General features: G+C 34.7%; 1 protein-coding gene across 4 annotated transcripts in view; it reads left to right on the plus strand.

Moving 5' to 3' along the window:
- Positions 1 to 23,148, plus strand: part of Fstl5 (follistatin like 5) — a 575,824-nt gene that overhangs the window by 345,606 nt on the left and 207,070 nt on the right. For all 4 annotated transcript variants that reach the window (XM_034501239.2, XM_076932541.1, XM_076932540.1 and 1 more), the window contains exon 7: positions 17,781 to 17,947. In XM_034501239.2, the coding sequence (XP_034357130.1) occupies positions 17,781 to 17,947 (167 nt within the window). The remainder of the gene's footprint in view (positions 1 to 17,780; positions 17,948 to 23,148) is intronic.

Raw genomic sequence — 23,148 nt, forward strand, 5'->3', positions numbered from 1 at the left:
CATCTGCTACATGTATGGGATCTAGGAGTAGTCCATGCTTGCTCTTTGGTTGATGGTTCAGTGGGTGCAGGTTAGTTGACTATGTTGGCCTTCCTGTGGAGTCCTTATCCTCTTTTGGTGTTGTTTTTAACAAAATCTCAATTATTTGATTTTACCATTGAAGACTGAGGAGCCGGAAGCTGTGATGAAATCCTGCTAGCTGAGAGAGGAATCGAAAAACACACAGTTGACCTTCCTCCTCAGCTGCCATGCCAAATGGAAGCTCTTCTCTCCATGCCTTCTCAATAGCCCCTCAACTGAATGTCCTTGCCTTCTACTTCCTTTGGCTCTATTTGTCCTGACTTCCTTTTACTATCTATGATTTTCTTTCCTGTGTTCACTTTCTGTCAACTGGTTACTTGCATTGCCTCAAAACCTATGGTTGACTTTTAAAAAATCTAGTTTATGGAAAGCTTTTGGATTAAAGGTGTGTGCTAGGGCTGAGCCACACCACAACTGGAAACAAATTTTCCCAGGGCTCATAGTACTATCAAATATCCTTCAATATTTCCCAATTATTGTGTAAATATAAAGAAAAAAGTTTAACTCTACCACAGTAAAACTAGTTAGAATAATGAAGCTATTTCTGTCATGGTTTCTACAGTATCTAGCTTGGTTGTATTTGACAATTTTAAGATTAAGTATTTTTGAGTTCAAAGTTCTATAAAATGTTCATCTCAGTATCTTATAAACTCAGAAATTTGATTACCCTAGGCAGTTTTAGTCCTAAGCTGATCTTTAGGTGGTGTTTGTCAGCTTAGTGGAAATCCTGGCTAGGTAGAACACAGCAGTCAAGCTAAAGCTGTCCACTGTGATAGAAGAGGTATGGGATAGTTTTGCCCAGTGGTAGCATTACGACAATCCATATGGATTTGTCATTGCAGGACCTCATCATCTTCTTGGAGACCTCAAAGATTAAGTAGGAATTCTATTCAGCAGCTCTCAGAAAAGTTTGAGGCTCATAAACTATTTACTACATTTGAGGTACACAAACTTCTGTCTGAGTTACTTGCTTCACACTTAAACCTGAAAACACGTACAGGAAGGAAGATAAAGTTTATTTCTAGAATTAGTTATTATTCTGTATGACTATTAGTAACAAGACAGAAAGTAAACTATATATATATATTTACTGTTTGCCTGAACTTCCTTCATACTCAGTTCCTTCTCGGGTCTCTGGTGGGGTTGAAGACAAAATAGTTATAGTCTCACATATAAGTTTAAGATTTTTTTAAAAAATATATTTTTAAGTCTAAGAAGATGTTTTAGCTTGGTAATGCAAATTATGATTGGAAGTGATTTAGGTACAGATAGGACAGATTGTGCACCATTTTCTCCAACTTTGCCAAATACAGATAGCCTGTACATTGTGAATGTAATTATGTAATTCTTTTTTTTTTTTTTTTTTTGAGACAGGGTTTCTCTGTGTAGCCCTGGATGTCCTGGAACTCACTCTGTAGACCAGGCTGGCCCTGAACTCAGAAATCCGCCTGCCTCTGCCTCCCAAGTGCTGGGATTAAAGGTGTGTGCCACCACTGTCTGGCTGTAGATGTAATTCTTACCAGATCATACATTGTACATTGTTTATTGATGTTAGAAAAAATGTCTTTTATTTAGACAAACAGGAAGAAATATTGCAGGATATCTGATCATACTATGAACCACAAGATTGTATACTGGAAAAAAAAAATTCCTTCTCCTTGTTGTGGTGTGTCCCAGCCCTAGGATACACCATTAAACCAAGAGCTTTCTCTTATAAACAAGATCAAATAAAGTCAATCATAGGTCAGTAGTTGGATCAAGTAAGTAGTTGACAGTGAATGGACATAGACAAAAAAAAAAAAATACAGAATCAGAGGAAGTCAGGAGGATGGAAAGAGATTCACAAGAAGTAGAAAGGAAGAATATTCAGTTTGAAGAGTTTTTAAGAAAATATGGGGAAGGAGAACATGTTCTTTCCTTTTAGAATGTTGTTGGAAGCAGAAAGTCAGCTGGGTGCTTTCTCTGCCTCTTTGAGCTTCTTTTACCCAGAATCTAGCTTCTGTGTATTCATTTGGGAAAAATCAAAAAATGTAACTGTCTTTTACAAACACCTAAGATACATCCATTTGCCAAATTCCATTTCTTTGCCTACCTTTTGGGTTACTTCTTGTAGGTAATAAAGTATGGTTATACAAAAAATCTAACCAAACCAAAACTAACAAAATCAAAACAAATACATGTAGGACATTTCTTATAATTAATTTACTGTTTGTTGCCGAGTGAGGAAAAAAAATCTTTCTTTAAACCTTTGTATTAATATGGAGTTTCTTATGAAATTCTGAGGCTTCTAGCACATTTTCTTTAATAGCTGATCAATTTCATAATTACCTTGTGCTAGAGGGGCAGGAAGATTAATATGGAATCTGATATACGTTATATAGCATGAATGATTTCTATTTCTGATTACTAGTAGTTGAACAAATAGCAAAGTTAATTCTGAATCATCTGAAATAAGTTCACCAGTTTTAATATGTAAAACAACTCTTTCTGCATACTGACAGTCAGTAGCTATATTAAGAGATTCAGGAAAATCTAATAATATGATAAGAATGACATACAGTTCTGATTTTTGAAATGAATCATAAGGACTTTGAGCCACTTATTTTTCATGACTTATAACTAATTTTTCTAGATTTATGTGCATCAGTATAAAATGTAGAGACTTCAGAAATTGTTCTTTTTACTATATGAAGGAGAATTCAATTAGTTCTTTATACAAGCTGGGCTCTCCTGCTTTTGGGATATTGTTGTTAATCTCTCCCAAAAAATTAATGCATGCTCTTTGCCAATGATCATTTTCTGTCTATAATGTGTCTACTTCAGCATTAGTAAGTAGTACCACAATTTCTGCTGGATATATTCCTGCTAACCGATGAAGTTTCATTTTTTCTTTCAGAATCAATACAAATTTTTTTCTACATAGGTATTTAATTTTTTATTCTGTTTTGTGCTAAAAAATGTCTACTCTGGGATATCATCTTCTTTTTGTATAATAATTCATCTGGGAGAATAGTGCATAATAACCAAAATATAATCCAACTTTGCATCCAAAGGATCCACATATGCATCCTGTAATCTCTTTTCTATCAGATCTACTGTATCTCAGCCTCAGCTGTTAACTTTCTTGGACTATTTAAGTCCTAATAATTTTTTAAAATTTGAAAGGCTCTTGAATACTTAATCTAGTGGTGAACTATAGCCAATGAGTATATCCTAGACATTTTAAAAGTAATTAAGTATTTATAATTGATCTCTCCTGATTTGTACTTTTTATGTAAGAATTTCTATAAACTAATCTTATATCCTAGATAATTGATAGAATTTCCTCTGTGTTTTTCAGAAGGAAATTCTAATTCACAGCAAGGCAAAATTCTCTTTACATCATCAAGCATTTTTTTCCCAAGGATGTCTGCATCTTAATCATCTAGTAAGATTTGATCCATATAATGATACATTTTAGATTGAAGAAACTGATTATGAATTATTTCTAGCTGCTGTTGTATAAAATATTGACAGAAAGTTTAGCTTTCCTGTGGAAGAATTTTCCTGTAATACGTTTTAACATGTTGAACACTTTTATAATTAGATATTATGAAAGCAAATTTTTCTCTATCCTATTCTTGTAAAGGTATAGTTTTAAAAAAGGAGTCTTTTAAACCAATCACTATAAGAAACCATTCGTTAAAACCAGGAGAATCCAGATTGTAAAGAGCTTATTGGTTGAATCATCTTATTTGTAGCTCTTAAATCTGTTAACATTCTCCAGTTTTTTAGATTTTTTTTTAATGATAAATAAGGAAAATTTTCAAGGAGTAGTTATTTCATCAATATGTGGACCATTTAGGTACTCCCATACCTGCTGTCCTAATGCCTATAATTTTTCTGATGTCAAAGGCCATTGTTCTACCCACACAGATTTGTCAGCTAACAATTTTAAAGGTAAGGCAACTGGTACCTTTGGAAGAGGAACAGTTTTTATGTCCTGCTTATATACAAACTGAATGATCTGTGACTGTGCTTGATAATACCGTTTAATATTTTTCTCCTTAGCATTCTTTATTTTATGATTGGTTTCTGACATTAGCGGCACGCTAATCTGTGTTCTTCATTGCTGCAACAATCACATCCCCATAAATTCATGGCTGTACTAGTCACATATGACTTTAATTTTCTTATTTGTCTTTTTAGCCCTATACAGTCACTGAATTTTGCATTTTGTTTTATCTGAGATAAAGTTCTCATCTCTATAAGCTACATTTTTACCTCTTAAGCAGGCCAGTCTGGATGCCAAAAATTTGGTGAAATCATTGGTACATTTACTCTCGCATATAGTAAACCTTCTGTTTTAATGCCATTTGCTTGTATTGTTTTGCTTTGCTCTCTGATAATTTATTGCAGTTTTCCAGATTTGTTCTCTCCTGAATTTTTTGTCTTTTTAATGAAGCTGTTCTGTCATATATCCAGAGCAGTGGATTTTTTTTCTTTGTGGGTGAGGTTCTCCAAAGTTGAAAGGGAACGGGAACAATTCAACAAAATTTGGTGTTAGGTTCTATGGGAAGCCCCCTAGGGCATTTCATGATAGAAAAGTTTACCTGGCCTGTCTTTTGTTGATCTGCATTCATAAGTCTAATGCTGGCCTTTGTCATACCTTCTGCATACTACAGAAAACTGGGGCCACCTTTTTGTATTATCTCTAGAAAAAAATAACGTTGTGTCTAGAAATACCTTGCCTACAATCCCCTTTCAAAATACCTTATTTACTACAATTAATTTACTACATCTAGCATTTATATTTTTCTAAAAACTTTGAGAAACTGTCTCTCCTATCAGAGAAGCATCATAAACTTGAGATCCAATATCAGCCATATTTCTAATCCATTCATGTATTGGTGCTAATCTTGCCTTTAAAGGTCTAATCACCCTTCTGCATTCTTCATTCTGATTTAGCATTTTCAAAAGCCAACAATTTGATTAATATTTTTCTGACATTTGAAACTCTATTCTATATACTATTCTGTAGACTATTTGCACATTGAGTCTATCTCTGCAAAACAATCTGCGAAGTCTTCGTTTAGCTGTTGTATAATTTTAGTAAATAACTGAGAACTCTGCCATCATAACTGAGCATATTGTCACTCACTATTAACTAATCCTGGGAAATATTAATACCTCTAGCCATTTTCTGTTGTTCATCTTTCTACCCTGTTTACCATTATAACTGAGAACCAGCCTCCAATATTGCTCTTGACAAATGTTTCCAGTTTGGGGGAAAATTCTGTTCTGAGTTGCCCATCTGCTTCACATAGGGTGATTTATATTCTATTTATATATTATATAGCTATACATTTTTATTTATAGGAGATTACAGTGTCGTCTCTGTTGTCTTTTATGCTGTATATTATTTGTGTTCAGTTAGCTATAAGAAGTTTTAATTTTTTTCCCTCATATCTGTTGTTTCCAACTTGTGTATTTTTAAAGAAATATATTTTAAAAAACAAAGTCATGTCCTCAAGTTTTATTTTTTTACCATAATACATACTTGAATTTAAAAAATTCTCTTGCTAGCAAGCACCTACAGGTTAATATTTTCTTTCCATCCTTCAATTTTCTAAAAGCTTTACCAATTGTTACCAGCTGAAATAAGACTAATTTCTTTGACAATTGTAAACATAATACAGTGGTTGAACAGATCTTAAAATTACCTAAAGAGAAACATTAAAAAATATTAAAATACTTTGTTTTCTCATTTATAGATAATTAATAAATATCAAAGTAACTTGCTGCTTATAAGTAAATGTAAAGATGTTTTGCAAATTTTTATGAATTCAAAAATAAAATTCTATGTAAATATAAGAAATGTAAATTGATATCCTATAGTAAAATGAACTAAATAATTTATGTCACTTGGGGTTACATGTTACATATTGAAATTTTACATAAGCTATCGTACTAACATATACTTGTTCCAGAATGATTTCAATATAGATTAGAGATTAGTACTTATTTGAATGTGAATTTGATGTATTCTTTTATCCATATAAAAATATAGATTTCATTTGTTGTTTTATAGAAACATACAAATTATTCAAACTCTACATATTAATAATATGAATATTTTATATAATGGCAAATCACTTGTCTATACTGACAGAATCACACACATGTAATTTGTACCAATGCAACTTAATTTCTCATACATTAATTCCAGTATTTTATATTAGGCAATTCAGACAGTCTGTTAACATTCTTGATTTCACAGTGGTTCACAGATCTTCTCTGGGTGATGGAGATAAATTAAAATGAGTCTAATTTATTTGACATTTAGATAGCATTTAATTTTCTGGAGTGCTTATAATTATTCTGTATTGACATAAGATTTTAAATATCCATAGTCTCAAAGTAGTAATATTGCTTAAAAGTATGTCTTACAGATGTGAATAGAAGGACATGCAGTGATTAAAACAATGTATGTAGACAGAAATGTACATAAACCAATTGCATAATTACTCATTGTTTTGTAGCAATTATTTCCAGTCTATAATGTAAAACTAACCATACACATTTGTAATTCTCAGTGTCCTTGGCCTTTCTAGAGTAATGGGGCTTAGATGAATGTTCCCAGTTTCTAATTCATTGTGTTTAAACTCCTGCTGAAGTATGAATGGAGTAAAAACACTGAGAGAACAAAAGGCAGTGAGTTTTCAGAAGTAGCACCTAATCGCTTACTGTCAAAGAAGTGTCCCAGAAGACAAACTCAAGAAGCTCAGGCTGCTGCTATGGTGAGATAACCATATCAGGGCTGCAGACTGTGCTGCATTAAAATGTTTAAGGGTTACTTTACTACTGTGGTTGGAAACTGTGCATTTCCTGGCAAGCATTGTGGATGAGGTGAGTGAGACCAGTTATTATGATGGGTCTGAGTCACTTGTGATTAGTAATCATTAAACAAGGATGGTCATTGTAGAGAGACTCTTGCCTCCAATAGAGACTGAAATGATGGCACCAGTTTTTCCAGTGATTAAATTTTATAGAATGTCACAGGAACTTAGGAGAAAGATGTCCCAAGATGCAATGGTCCATTATTCGCTAAAGAATGATACCTCAGAGCCAAATAGTATGTAAACTCAAAGACTGTTTTAGTCTGCAGAAGTCCAGCATGCTGGACTCTCATTAGCAAGACAGAGACCCCAAAGTGACCTTGTAGTCCTGATTTAAAGCACATTAGGGAATTCAAGGGTAGGTGATCTTTTTCTTGCTCCATCTCTAGACATATTCCATTGGGGTGGGCATAGCAGGGAGCTGAAAACTGTTGCTGGTTGCTGACACATTGTCTTTGCTTCAGGCCAAGTGGCTGCTAGGCAGCTTCTGATGGCAGGGCAATTTCTGACCAGTTGCCTGTAGCCTAGGTTTTGTTCTAGTAACTGACTTGCCTGGGCTTTGCTAAACTTGCCGATTTCTTAGGCCTAGTCTACTGGACTTCCAATTTGAAGCATGTCATAGAGTCAGCCTATCTCAAGGATTATAAAACTGACCAGGGCTAGTGATGCCCCTCTGTTACACCGTTCTCATTTTGGTGTATATGAGACCCTGAAATGAATTAACACATCTTCAAATTGTTTAATTAATACCAAAGAACAATAATAACTATCAAGAGATATGATGGTTATATCTCAAAATCGTCAAAAGGATCTACAGTTGCATTTTTTTTTCTAAAGTAAAACTGTCCCATGTGGTCAGAGGCCTATAACTAGGAATAACTATCTGCAAAACTCAAGTTCATTGAGGGTATCTTAGACAGACCTTGGTTGGTCTCTCTGGGTTTTAGCAAGAGGCCACTGAAAGTGGTGAGGTTTTTCCTCTGAGAGGCATTCTTTTAACACTTTGGTGGGTAAGGAAGCATTTAAATTAAAATGAGTTCTATTAACATGTGAATATTCTTAAACAGAACCAACCACATTCGCATGTTCCCATCCTTAGATTACTACTATGAATGACTTGCAAAGAATAATTAACTTTTTTTTTCCCATTGAGCTGAGACTATTCCCTGACAAATTGTATTTTGACTGGGTTTCAAGAGAAGAAAGAATCATTGTTTGATTCATCAGATATAGAAAAGATGAAGATAGTGAATGCTAGGCAAGCAGTGCAAAGAGACAAATAGTCCTTTCTCTGGTTTTTGGGTGTTGAGAGATGCAGCTCTCCACCACTGTGTGCTGCTGCTGCCCGGTGGCTGGAATACTCACGCACACATACATATCAATAATCTTCATACATCCTCTAGGTAGTTGTGTTTATTGGTTCAGTCATAAAGAATGGATAAGAAATAAGAAGAAAATTCAAGTGCTTTTTTGTTTTCTTCTATTACAAAGAAGGCTTGGTACACTAAATTTGATCTTTAGCCTGGTTTGCCAAGCATAGTAGAAATACTTGCTGAAATGAAGGAGTCTCTATAAAACAAAAAAATTGAAACCCCAAATCTTCTGTAGTGTATCCGAATTAATACGCTAGCTGGATACATACAGTGATGTGCATACAAAATAAAGCTGGGAAAGAACCAAATATTTATCACATATACACCCTTTCAAAGAAACCCTTGAAAGTGAAAAGGCAAGATCTGAGTCAGCTGTGTTCCAGAGCTGAAAGAGCAGCTCATTAGTGGATCAAATCTCCTGCCTGGTACCAGTCCACTCCCTTTACTGTATGTTCATCAATCCTCTGAAGCTTTTGACCCATATACTGAAAGAGATTCCCAGACTCACCTCTTATGGTTGTAACTAATCCTGATGCTTTCCCACAGTCAATAAAGGATGTGATGTTCCAGCATAAACTTGGCATTTTGATTAGTTCAGTCAACTAACAATAGCCTAATTAATTCTGGATGAAGTGTTAAATTTATTTCTGCATTTGCATAGCCGAGCCCCAGCTTTGGATCTTGGGAAGTGTGGCCAAAAATGAGTAGGCTGTTTTCCGTTCCCAGGACCTTCACATCTATTTGCTGTAAACTTTTAATGTGACACACTCTGGAAGGCTCTGATAGCCAGTGCTAAGATCTCACTTCCAGCTAGTCAATAGTAAGTGAGCCACTTGGTAAATAACAACCTCTTAGCAGAATTATTTTAATTAAACAATAATATTAAAGGCTTTGTTTAACATAATATGACAAAATTCTCTTACCACATTAAAAAAGAAACAGAGTATAATTTACCTTTCTGCCTGTGTATAATTCTGAAAAAGAAAGAATTAAACATAATATATTAATTGATTATCTCCAACACAAGAACCTGGGATTCCCTTAGACCAGTTTTAGGAATGAAGCAACACAGGATCAAATTCTTTAACTGCTTTCTCCTGACAGAAATTGTTTCTCAAGTGGATACTAGATTTTTCAAAACCTCCATCAATCCTTGTAACTAATATTTATGATTTGCTAAACTGAATACCATTGTAGTGCTGGATGCATAAAACTCTAGGATGACATGAATTCCAATTAGATTATAATAAAAACTGTAAAGCATCCTGTGTTACTATTCTTGTTGTCCTGACCAAATGCTTGAGAGAAGCAACCTAAGAAAGGAAGGATCTATGTTGGCTCAAAATTTCAAATAAGCCTGTCATTATACGGAAAAATACCAGTAGGAGCAAAAAAAGCTGTGTCTGTGAAACTGCTAGATAGATTATCATATTTTATAGACTGATCAAGAGAAAGATATGATTGACAAATGTAGCTTTTGAAGATCTGTCCCCAGTGGCCTCCTATATCAGTTAGTCACCATTCTCAAAGACTTCCAAAGCTCTTCAAACAGTGCTGACAGCTCATGTTTAGACTCATGAGCCTACAGGTCTATGTCACATTACAGTCACCTTATATGTGAACAATTATACATGTTTAGTCTTCCACAAGTTTGTAATGTATTATCAATTTTTTTCAATATGTAGTTCTGTAATATATCATGTAGGGGGGAAACACCTGATTGTTTCAGTGTTCTGTTATTTTTTTCAATTATTTTTAAATATTATTTTCAGGATATTTTTAAATGTAGATTAGGGATCATTATGATATTAAGTGGTGGTTGCAAACATCTATACACTTCAGAAAAATGCCAAGAGCACCTCATTCTAAAGATTGGACTCAAAGTGGAGCATCTGAAGCCTATAGTCACAGGGAGAAATCTGCAATTGTGATTAATTAATGCAATAAATTATGAAAATTCATATATCATTTAAAACATAGTGAATTAATGTCCATCTCAGTGCAGAAATGTATCAACTGTTCATTATTAGTAAAGCTAGCTTCAGTCTGTTTATAATTTACTTGAGACTAAACCTGGAAGTTACCTTACTAAGACTTTAACATCATAATGTTCATGTTAATTTTAAAAGTTTAATTACCATCTTAATTTTTGAAATGAGGGAATTTAAAGAAACAGAGAGCAGTCTGCTGAAAGTCCTCAGTTCATTAGAAATAAAACTAACATAGGAACAATATCATATTGGCTGTTGATAATATTTTCCCTGTTATTTATTCTCCATATCTTTATTATTAGTAGGATTTATATTTTCTATGATGTACTTAGTGTTTGCTGATTTTTGAATACATAAGAGAGAGAGAGAGAGAGAGAGAGAGAGAGAGAGAGAGAGAGAGAGACAGAGAGAGAGAGAGAGAGAGAGAGAGAGAGAGAGAGAGCATATGTGTGTGTTATATGAATCCTTGTGCAGATGAGCCTATTCTCATTCTTCCTTAACTTCTCATTCCCAGCAGTATTAAGGAAGGAGGTGTTTTTGTTCTTATATTCTCAATACTTTCTGCTATGCTTTTCATTACAGTACCTAATACTTTCAGAATTTTGGCAGAAATAATTCTATCCTAAATTCTGTTTTAGGAAATGTCCCAGATAACTCTACCTGTTTTTTAGGAAAGACAAAAATTGCACTTTTTCAAATCATTAAGATTCCTGTCCCTGTGGAGTTTTGTCATCCTTTATGCATTGCCTTTATGCTAACTCACCCTAATGTCTGAAACTTGCTTCTTGGTTTTACAACTGTAGGAATCAATAAAACATGGGCTGGGTTTGTTTGAGGAAGCTTGTCTACATAGGCAGGTTTGTCTGTGAGTGGAGAAAGAATGAGTGTATATGTATTGCACTCTTGTTTAAAGTATTTAAAACTTGCGTATCTCTATATATTTGTCAACCATTGTTATGGCTATTCATAACTGTGAGCCAGTCCTGTAGGGGCTGGGTTGGGAGTTTCTTCCCCTGATTCCATGGGCTATTGGAAACTATATTAATTCAGAGTGTGGTTGGCCAAGTATCTTAAAGTGATCCATGAATATCTATCTATTCAAATCTTTTGCTATTCCCATTGATTACAGAATACTTTACAATCATCTGCAGAAGATCTTTATTTATTTTGCACAGATTTTTGATAATTTTGATAGATTTTTGAGCAGTACATTTGCTCTTCAAGGACTTGTGGATTTGGTCTCTTAGTGCCTTTACAACAGAAAATGTGGTACATTTACACAAGGGAGTATTACTCAGCTATTAAAAACAATGAATTCGAGAAATTCTTAGGTAAATGGATGGAACTAGAAAATATCATCCAGAGTGAGGTAACCCAATCACAAAAGAACACACATGGTATGCACTCACTGTTAGATATTAGCCCAAAAGTTCACAATATCCAAGATACAACTCACAGACTACATGAAGCTCATGAACAAGGAAGACCAAAGTGTGGGTGCTTTGGTCTTACTTAGAAGGGGTAACAAAATACTCATGGGAGCAAATATGGAGACAAAGTGTGGGGCAGAAACGGAAGGAGGGGCCATCCAGACACTGCTCCACCTGAGTATCCATACCTTGTGCAGTCACCAAAGGTAGATGCTGATGTGGATGCCAGGAAGAGCGTGCTGACAGGAGCCTGATATAGCTGTCTCCTTAGAGGTTTGCCAGAGTCTGAAATATGCAGAGGCAGATGCTCACATTCTAACCATTGAGCTGATCATGGGGTTCTCAATGGAGGAGTGAGAGAGAAGACCAAAGGAGCTGAAAGGGTTTGTAGCCCCATGGTGAGAGCAACAATACCAACCAACCAGAGCTCCCAGGGTCTAAACCACCAGCTTTGGAGCACACAGGGAGGGACCCATGGCCCCAGCTGTATACCTATTGGCAGATGACATTGTCAGGCATAGGTGGCTGAGGAAGTCCTTGGTCCAGTGAAGGCTGGATGCCCCAGTGTAGGGGAAATCATGGGTGGGGAGGTAGAACTGGGAGGCTTGGTGGGGGCATATCCTCATAGAAGCAGGAGAAGCGGGAATGGAATAGGGGTTCCTGGGTTGGGGGGGGAATGGGGAAAGGGGATTACATCTGAAATGTAAATAAAATATACAATAAATTTTTTTTTAAAAAAATAGTGCCTTTACATGGTTTAATAATTAGTATAACATTTAGAGTTCTGTGGTTGACTTAAGAAACCTTTTCCTTAGCCAAGATTATGAAAGTATTTCAAAAGCATGCCACTTGAAGTAGGACGATTTGGGTTTAATTCTTCTCCATGTCATTTATTAAATTAAATTTTTATTTTTATTCCATAAATATGCATTGTATTTACAACATTTACCTTCTTTTTCTCCTCCTTCCACTACTATCTCAAGCTCCTTCTCAAATCTGTTTTGTTGTTCTTTTGTTTTCTTTAAACTTCCTTTATGCAATTTTGAGCTTTCAGCTACAATCAGTTGTGTTTTCCTAGAGGAACAGCTTCAAGGCCTAGTGGCAGACAGTTTTGCTGACTTAGCTCACATGTCAGTCCTTTCCCAGCTCCCACTCCTCCTTCCCCTCTCTCTATCCTCTCTATGTTTTCTCCCTGTTTTCTTTTCCTCTCTTCTTCCTCAACTATTTAAATCATTCCTTTCTTACATTTCCCCTTCCTCCCTCCTTCCCTTTTTTTCTGCCTTCCTCCTTTTCTCCTTTTCTTCTATTTTTCTTTCCTTCTTTCTTTTTTGTTTCTTCTTTCTTCTCTTCCTTCCTTTCTTTCTCCATCCCTTCCTCCCTCTCTCCCTCCCTTCCTTCATTCCTACTTTCTTCTTCTGGAGAAAGTACTGATTTTTCTCAATTTAGTTGTATATAAAAATTCTGAGATGAGATTTATTTTGTATCATAACAGTACATGAATTATGCCCTTGCCTTGTTTTTAACTGTTGCTAATGAGATGTTGCCAAGTTCATCTTAGTATTAAACAGGCAATTTATACCTTTGTAGAATTTATGATTTCTCTTTGTTTTATATTCTTTGATTTCATTGTAAACTTGATAGATATGGTTTTATTTAATTTCTGTTACCTTTGCTTGAGATCTATGCAGCATCTTCAATCTACTTACTGTTATTTTTTACATTTACAAGAAACTCAATTTCAAATATTCTCTTTGCACCATTTACTGTACTATTCTTACTATTTTACTCTCACGATTGTTATAAAGCCATTTTAATTAGCTTCATCTATACTCAATGTATATCTTTATAAATTTTATGTTCCCAAAATTTTTTGTCATATTTCCTATTTATTAATTCTGCATTTTGCTATGTAGATATTAACTGAATAAAAATTTGGCCACAGGCACAGTCCTTGCTGTGAGAGTCAGCCCTCTTCTCTTAGAACATGGGGTAGGAGTTCTCTTAAGCTAAATTGTTTTTGTGCTGTAGCAATGACTATGAGGTTAAGAGTGTGTTTTGCTAAAGTTTGGTTATGGTCATCAGGTAGATGATAATGGCCTATAAATTCAGCTTTAGTGGGCTCACATACATACTCTAGCCTCTGTAGGCACAGACATTCAAATACACATATACTTTCTTGTTTACTATATTTTATTCATTCCATTTATGCAACTGCATAAAGCCACATGATATACACTCTTTTAGCCAAAGGGAAATAAGTTCTGACTTACTCTTTTGCTTTAATTTTTATTTTATAATGTAACCTATAATAAAAATATATTACATTTTATATAGATTCAGTCTATAATTTTATATACTTTACTATAATAAATTGTGTATCTTGGCCTGTCTAAGCCAGACTAGCATTTACTTTATTACAACTTTATTCCTCGATGAAATCATTTAAATTTCACAGTTATTTAAAATCAGAATATTGAATCATCATAGCTCTCTCATTATGAGAATAATCAATTTATTTCATCTAGGATACTTAATTATATTTTATTTGTTTCTTAATATGTTATTAGTATTTGCCACTAATTAAGTGTTTTTGCTTGAGTAGAGAGAAGTAAATGTTATTAGATATAACATTGATTAAATTTCTCTTATACTTCATTGAATTACAGATGGTATATGTATATCCAGATTACTACCACTGTGAAACCACTACATATATTTGTTAGTTATGTAGCAAAATCTATACTTAGCTTCTAGAAAGTAGATGCATAATTAATTTAAGATAGTCTTGGTGTCCAGTTCTTATTAATTAAAAATAATTAAGTCAAACTAATATCATTCTGTTTTTAGCTTCACCATGATTCACAAGTTCTTATCTATCCTCATATTTTACACACATTTCTGCTTAGTCTCTATTAGAATGAATATGTCACAAATATTCCAGATTTCAGTGATGCTAGAACAGATTTATTATTTGGACTTTTACTTCTGGAGTTAGGTTCCTGCTGTTTATTTATCTATATATTTATTTATGTTTTTAAACGGGTTTGTCAGATATTGAAGCAGCAAGCACAGGGCCAACATGAGTCTGCACTAGGTCATCTGCATATATATTATAGTTTCAGTTTTGTATTTTATTGGACTCCTGAGTATGAGAATGAATGGGTCTCTGATTTTTGTGGCTTTGCTTTGGCACTTTCCTTTTGTAAGCTTTCCTTGTCTAACTTCAGTCTGTTGATTTTTGTTTTATCATATGATATTTATTTTGACTTTTTTGTTCTTATCTCTTAGAGGTCTGTTCTTTTCTAATGAGAGACAGATAGGAAGTAGATCCAGATGGGATAGCAGGTGGGGCGGAACTGGGAGGAGTAGAGGGAGGGGAAACTGTAATCAGGACATATTGTATGAGATAAGAACCTATTTTTAATAAAATAGGGTAAAAATCAAAGAAAATGTGTGTCTGTATGCCTGTGTGCACATACACATTGTATGCACAGAGGACTATCTCAAATTTCAAGTGTTATACTTCATGAAACATTCTTATTATTTCTGTCTCATTGGAATCTGGAGATGGTTGATTAGCCTAGGCTGGCTAGCCAGTGTTACTGCAATTTTCAAAGTGACATTTTTTTTTTTTCTATTTCATCTAGCTCCCAAATGAATGAAACAGAGACTATAGGATTTATTTAATTGAGCGTCACTGCACTATTGTTGAACAATTATTAAATTCTATTCCTCTATACAAATCTGGCTACCTCCTAGCCCAAATTCCCAAAATATGTATTTTAGTATTGACCTGGTTCTCTCTGCACCAGGTGTGTTCTCTTGGTGGCTCCTGGACCATTTCCTTCTGGTGAATCTTTTCTTCCTTTCTTTCTACCTCCCCTGGCTGAGATCAAAAGTAGAGCTCTATTCTCACTACTCCTCCGACATTGGCAGATCAACTTTTCTTGACAAACAGAGAATAAATCAGAGAAGTAATGTTTCCACAACATCCAGGCAGGAAAATTTTAGAATAAGCATTACAACACCATTTTGGATTGCAACCAGATATGGGGGGGGGGCAGAAAAAGCAGCATTTGAATAATACAAGGATAACTTTTACACAGTGCACAATAACATTATGCCTATAAGCCACTAGCAAAGACCCTCCTAAGACTGCCTGCTTATCTCTGGAGTTAACAAGCACATGTCCCCCATATCCAGCTTCTCACTTGGTGTTGAAGTTCCAACACAATTTTTCTTGATTATATACCAAGCAAGTATCTTTCTTAACCCTGAAGATAAGGAAAAAATAGATAGTAACATACAATAAGTATGTGGTTGACATGATTTTGCTTTGCTAAATTATCAGGCAGGGATAGGAAAAAAAAATGAGCTACAGTAGAAATGGCATATCTTCAGAATCTTAAAAACATGAGGCCAGAGATAGCATCATCAGAATTTGACTTCTTCCCTTGGATACTAGACAGAGCTTCCAGGAAGATGTGACAATCATGAGAGGGAAAAATGGACAACTTTTTCAAAACATTCTATGTATGTTCCACACAGGTTACTTTTAGCAGAATATTATGTAGGTTTGTTGTTGTTTTGGGATTTTTGTTGTTGTTTTGACGAGAGACTCATTGTGTAGCTCAAGGAGGAATTAAAGTTGTGATTCTCTTACCTCAGTTTTCCAAGAATGGGATTCATCAAGGTGCAACACACAAGAGGATACTTGGCATTGTGTTACACATGAATTTCCTTAATGTTCATTTTATTAAAACGTTTATCACTAGAGCAAAGATATAGTCAAGGGAACTAAAATGACTGTTGTTATTATGGCAGGCTGTGGTCTGAACACAAGTAGTAAAAGATGACTCAACAGAATGCTGTAAAAAAAATGCTATCATTTGTATATAGTCAAGTAAAAACACATAAAATCTGTTTTCAGTGGTTTCCTTTTAATCTTTGTTTAAAAGTGCAAGTATCAGTAAATCTTATTGAGAAAAATTAAAGTGTCTATACAAATGACTCAGTAAGGTAACCTTGAATTGTGAGAAGGATGAGAGGTATCTGGGGAGAAATTACGGTTACTAAACCAGTTCAAATTAGAAGACATATTGGGGGTCACTCAGTCATCATAAGAAGTGTCTAGACCCAAGCTGACAATTGTGACATTTTTAACCTAGCTCAGGCTAAGTAAGTTGAACTTTAACGTTCAACAACAGTGAGTCAGAATAAAAGTCTGAACCTTAGGCAGGAACTATGGGGCAGATCCACATGGGTGCAGAAATGGGAGACACTGTCACTGGTTAGCTGTTAATTCTCATCTGGTAAGAATTGACAGAAAAGACAAAAGCCACAGACAGATTTTTTTTTAAATGTACTCATGACTCTGTATAATCATTGATAGACACACAAGTATTAGATAAAAGAAATGTTCACACATAAAATTCAAAGACCAGAAAATGACTGTACAGTATCAGCCCTCAGACAGAGGAAACAAACATAATGCCACTTCATTGATATGTGATTGGTGAAATTTGGGTGTTTTCTTTTTTGTACTCTTACAATCTTCCAAATAAATCCACTATTTTAGAGTCAGTTTATGTTTTTTGGCTTAATGATACATCTTACCGATTCAGCTCTGCAACTGTTCTCTGAAGCTGGCCAACAATGATCTCACCTCTCATATATTATAAATCCATCAGACAATAAACAACATCATTTTTATTTCAATAGCATGTGTCAAATTGGTAGTTAAATTTCTTTTTTTTTTTTTATGTAATCTGCCAGGCTTATTTTAACTCTCCTTCTGATACTCATTTCACGTTTAGTTGTTCATTTCCTCCTGAGGATGCTTGTCAATCAACTAAATTGAAATGTCATTTTGACCTTTAATTTGAAACAATTTTCTCTTTTCTTCATTTCTTTTTTTCTCTGTAATTCAAATTAAAAGCCAAAATCACTGCTATTCAAAACCTCCATACTAATTAATGCTGGAAAATAACCCACTCACCATTAAATTTCGATACTTTATCATTGCAGAGGTGATTCAGTTGAGTCTGCCTGAAGATCAGAGAGTAAGCACTACGGCTGCCACCGTGGGACAAAGTGCTGTTCTGAGCTGTGCCATTGTGGGAACGCTGAGACCCCCTATCATATGGAAGAGGAACAACATTGTTCTAAATAATTTAGATCTGGAAGACATCAATGTGAGTATGTGAAACAGATGCTGTCAAGTACGTGCATCTTGCATGGTTTACTTCAGGCTCTGCAGTATCTGGGGAACAAAAATACTGGTTACAAAATAGAAGAGAGTAAGATTGTATATCTATTCTACCAGTTGGTAGGTGCCCAACAGAGCAGCTGTAATTATGTATATCATATATTATTGATATAAGAAGATTATGTATTTGTGAATTAGTATGAGAATATATCATCACAACATTTTTATAAATATCTCTTTAGTTTTAAAATGTATATTGTCAGCTTAGTAAATTAACATTTGATAATTATTTCAGCATTTAAGCTCAAATTTGCATGAATGAAATTGTGCTCATTCAGAGTTCAAGAATATAATTTAAGACTTCCACACATAAGACGTGGGATAATGTACATGAGTATATGTTGTATGTGTGTGTCAGAGTGTATATGCATGCCTGTGTGTATGCATGTGTGTTTAGACTTATTAAAAGTTGCTGGGGAAGAGTAATATTTAGTTACCTGATATATAAATTACATTTTGTAAAATATGTATTTCTTTAGTATTAAATATGTCTATTAACTTAGGAATATATAATGCTAATTTACAGAACATATTCTAGGGGTACTGTTTGAATTGATTCCCAGCCTTTAATGGTACTAAGGACAAATGTGATGGAAGGCATATACATATACATATACATATACATATATATTTCTGTACCTTTTGGTCTTCTACCATACATATATTAATTCTTAAGAAAGAAATGCTTTAAATGATAGTGTATTGTGCACTTGTTAATAAACCCCAGATACATAGGGAATACATTCTAGAAAGAACATGTGTTTGCACATCTCTGATAGCATAACTTTCTCTGATGAAATAAATTTGCAATAGGAGATTATGTGGAGTTGAGATGCAGCTTTATTTCAAATCATTGATATTTATATTTTTCAATTTTTTTTATTTTATTTATCTTTACTTTTGGTAATTTCATACATGTTAAGGCATCTTAATCTTATGCACCCTTCAATTTTTTTACAAATTGTACAAACACTACCAACCCCCATATCTGCTATTCAAGTTCATGTCCTTGTTTACTGTTCTACAAACACACACACACACACACACACACACTTATCCTGAAAAATTTAATGCTGCATACAGACACATGAGCCTTCAGCTGACCATCAGAAAATGGCAGTCTACCAGGTGCCATATTCCTACACCCCCCCCCGACCCCGACTCTCTCTCCCTTCAGCAATTCTTGAAGGCCTATAGCTTCTCAATTATGGCTGGATTATTTTGAGTTCTTGCCCTATCCATACTGGGATATTGACGGGTTGGGTTATTTGCAGGTCTTGTTCATGCTGTCACAGCCATTGAGAGTTCATGGGTACACTATTTTTGTCATACATAGATGTTATTATTTCCAGGCAATTTTCCAGGTCCCTGGCTTTTATGGACATCCTCTTCCACAATTATTATCTGAGCCTTGGGATGAATGAGTACAATATATATTCCCAATTCTCTAGTCAGCTTATTCTCTGCTGTTTGACCTGTCATTAGTCTCCTTTTCTTAAACCAGAGTTGCAAAAATAAGCTTCTCTGACCAAGGTTGCAAGGAACACTCTGCTATGTGTATAAGGATATGTAATTAGAAGGTAGCTGAATATTATGTTTATTTATCAATATTGTAGCAGATTCTTGCTAGGTTCTTTGGACTCTCAAACTTACCTCTCCTTTTTTCCCATATGACTAAAAGCATAGCACTCAACTACAGGACTTATTATAAAAGTAGGCTATGGATCTGTGTGTAATATCACATGTTTTAATCCCAGCATTTTGGGAGGTAGAAGCAGGTAGATCTCTATGTGTTCAAGGCCATGTCTGGCATGGCCTTAGTAGGGAGAGAATGGCATGGTTCCTGCCCTTGGTTTAGGGCGAGCAGGTGTGGGCCTCCACAAGAGTTAATGCTACTGTGGTATAAAGCCTGTTTGTATAATAGCTTATGTATTTTCAAATTCCCCCAAGAAATGTCCTCCCTGTTAATGTTAATGACTCCATGATAATTATAGACAGCATGAGTCCAGGAGGTGAAGGTGTGGCTAATGTCTCAGCAAAATGGTACATGCTGGGACATTCAGGGGAGCCCTTAAAGCTGGAAAAGAACTCTAAAAGCATGAGTTTAAAAATATGTAATTTCTCAACTATGGAAAAATATAAGGAGGCAATATGAACAGTATATCAGGTTTCAGAAATCCAAAGGAACAAAAGCAGCTGTGCTGTGGCCAACTTGTCAGAAAAATACTGAGGAAGGAGACTTGCAGGGGAGGGAGAGGGGAAGGGGGAGGTGGAGGTGGAGGTGGAGAGAGAGGGAGAGGGAGAGGGAGAGGGAGAGGGAGAGGGAGAGGGAGAGGGAGAGGGAGAGGGAGAGGGAGAGGGAGAGGGAGAGGGAGAGGGAGAGGGAGAGGGAGAGGGAGAGGGAGAGGGAGAGGGAGAGGGAGAGGGAGAGGGAGAGAGAGTAGAGTCTGGAAAGCCATATCAACACAACCTAAGCCACCAGCTTGCACCCTTGATTTGATTGTCAACGTTTTTTTTTTTTTTGTTTTTTTGCATGAAAAATTTTAATAAGAAAAATTTGGTTTCATGACAAAGGTCTCATTTATAATGTCCAACACATCTGTAAAAGAAATATCTTTGAACTTAGAATCACTCAATCCTAGCCACAAAATGCACAGATGTATTACAGGACACAAAAAGTGTATTCCAGGAAGGCTGAGAATTTGTTTTGTCTATTAGGTTCAGTCCTTAGTTTGGAATCTTGATGGCTTCTAATTGAGGCACAGTTAACATGCATGCTTTTTATCAATAAGACATTGGCTGTGGGAAGGGAGTGACCCTGCAGTCATCTAACAATCGCAGGTATTGATTTCCATTTCCATATATTTTTTGACAAAAGCACTTCATGATCTGCAATAATTCTCTTCATTCTGTAGACACTGCACTGCTGTTAAGTTACATAGAATACTAAGAAGGTTGAGATGTACCAGGAAAAATAGCAATACACACAACACTGGAGGGTATTATTTATTTCAAGTAACTGTTCCTTTAGGAAAGATGCTGTTATATCTGCTTACCAACATCATATTGCATGGGAAAGGATGCCATTGGAATCATTGGGCTGAATGGATCTGTCTGCATTCTTATTCCAATTTCTGGCCCAAGTCTTGAAAAAGCTAATCAGTGATTTTGGATTTCAAGTTATCTAGGTCTGATAAATTGAGTAAACAAAAGGGAGGGTGACTTAGAAATACAGGTACATCTTCAGGAAATATGTGGGCAGATGATGAATTGGAAGACAGACATGGCAAAATTGAGGATTGAATGCTCACTCCGTAGCTATTCTAGGGGCTAAAACTAGAAAACTCACTATCAGCAGTCCCTTAGAGACCACAATTCTTATTCTGTTTCATTTTATTTTAGAAACAATGGATTTTTCAACCCAACACAGTCTTTTCTATATCTTATTTATACTATCAATGGCTATTTTCCTATTTATTAATATATATTTCATTCTCACATAGATGAAACATTAAAGTAAAATTATATTGTACTACTCAGATTAAAATTCTAGCTTGCCATTTTTTACTACAAAGAATTCAATATAATTCAATATAGTTAAACTGTACTAAAAATATAAACATTAGATTCTTATAAAATTCAGTAATATATAACAAATATATATATGTATATATATTTATGTATATGTATATGATTTATATGTATTTATGCATATATATATAATTTTCTACCTTTACAAGAAGCCAAATACAACATAGCAATGCCAATCATATATAGTAACAAAATGCTTTCATAAAATATAGAATAAAATATGATATAATTTATATTAATATGACCTTCAACAACTTTACAGAAAGGAATACTAGACAAACAAATACTGTTCGGGTAAACTTACAATTACATTTTATAAACATATATATTTTTATTTTAAGTATGAAATACTTATACAAAGGCTTTCATGTTTATCTGCTGTTTATCTGAAGCTGGTTAACTTATGCATGGCTTTCGAGATGTGGCTTTTTACTGGCCTGACATTCAAATTATTTTGAATACTGTATTAAGTCATTTTGCTTCAAAGGATGTTCTGCATTATTTTAGTGGTATTAAATGCTGGAACTGACAAAATTACATGCAAATTTTATCCATAAACTGTGTGTATATCTATTGCTTGAACATTTTTTCCTTTGCTATCTTGTTCTATTAGATTGATATTTATATCAATCTAAATGTCAAGGGTTACAGACATCTGAGCACATGGGATTGCAAAGATACTGCTGGAATGGTTTCCCTGAAGCTAAGTCTTATATCACACCCACAATCCTGGTTTTCATCTTTAAGGACATATCAGGGTTTGTGAATACTGTAATGGCTGTAACTACCAAAGTGTAATTTAATAGTCTAGATTCTACATTAAACATCACAAAACAGGTGTAAGGTTATCTCTGCTTTTGGAAGAGTCTTTCTGGAAATATTACACATTTATAGATAGATAATATATTACAATAGCTACAGTAAGCACTGCATGGAGGTGGACGAAAGTGATTATTTAGCTAGGCACATGTCATTTCCCAGCAGTCTGTTACTGAGGTGAGAGGGGGAGATAGATATTGTTGCCAACAAGAAAGCTTTATCATTCTAAACAAGGCCATTTGAGAGGACCCATAATATTCTAGTTTATACTATCCTTTTTGTTTGCTTTGTGCTCTGGTTAAATATGATTATCCATCTGGCTTAAACCACCTAAGCAACACTAAACACAATTTATTTCCTGTGTTAAACTGAATAGGAAGACATTTGTTGGTGTGTTTGGTTTTTTTTAGCAGGACTTTCCTCTTTGCACTCTCCCCAGTTGCCTGTGGGGGCACTTTTTTCCCCTTGAATTATTATTTTTTTCACCCTATGAGCACAGAATTTAATCCACTTATCAAATAAGCCAGCTTAACTAGAATGTATACTCTTTCAAAAGAAAGTATAAAATCATTTTGAATTTTGTTCGGGAAAAGAAAAAAATGCAAATGTACTAATTTACTACTGGAATACTATGTTCTCATGCAGATTTTATGATTTATCATTCCCTGGATGGTTTTGCAAAATTTAAAACTGATCAAATATATATCTCTGGGCAAC

The sequence above is a fragment of the Arvicanthis niloticus genome, chromosome 4 (genome assembly GCF_011762505.2).
Source record: "Arvicanthis niloticus isolate mArvNil1 chromosome 4, mArvNil1.pat.X, whole genome shotgun sequence".
In the NCBI taxonomy this organism is placed as follows: Eukaryota; Metazoa; Chordata; class Mammalia; order Rodentia; family Muridae; genus Arvicanthis; species Arvicanthis niloticus.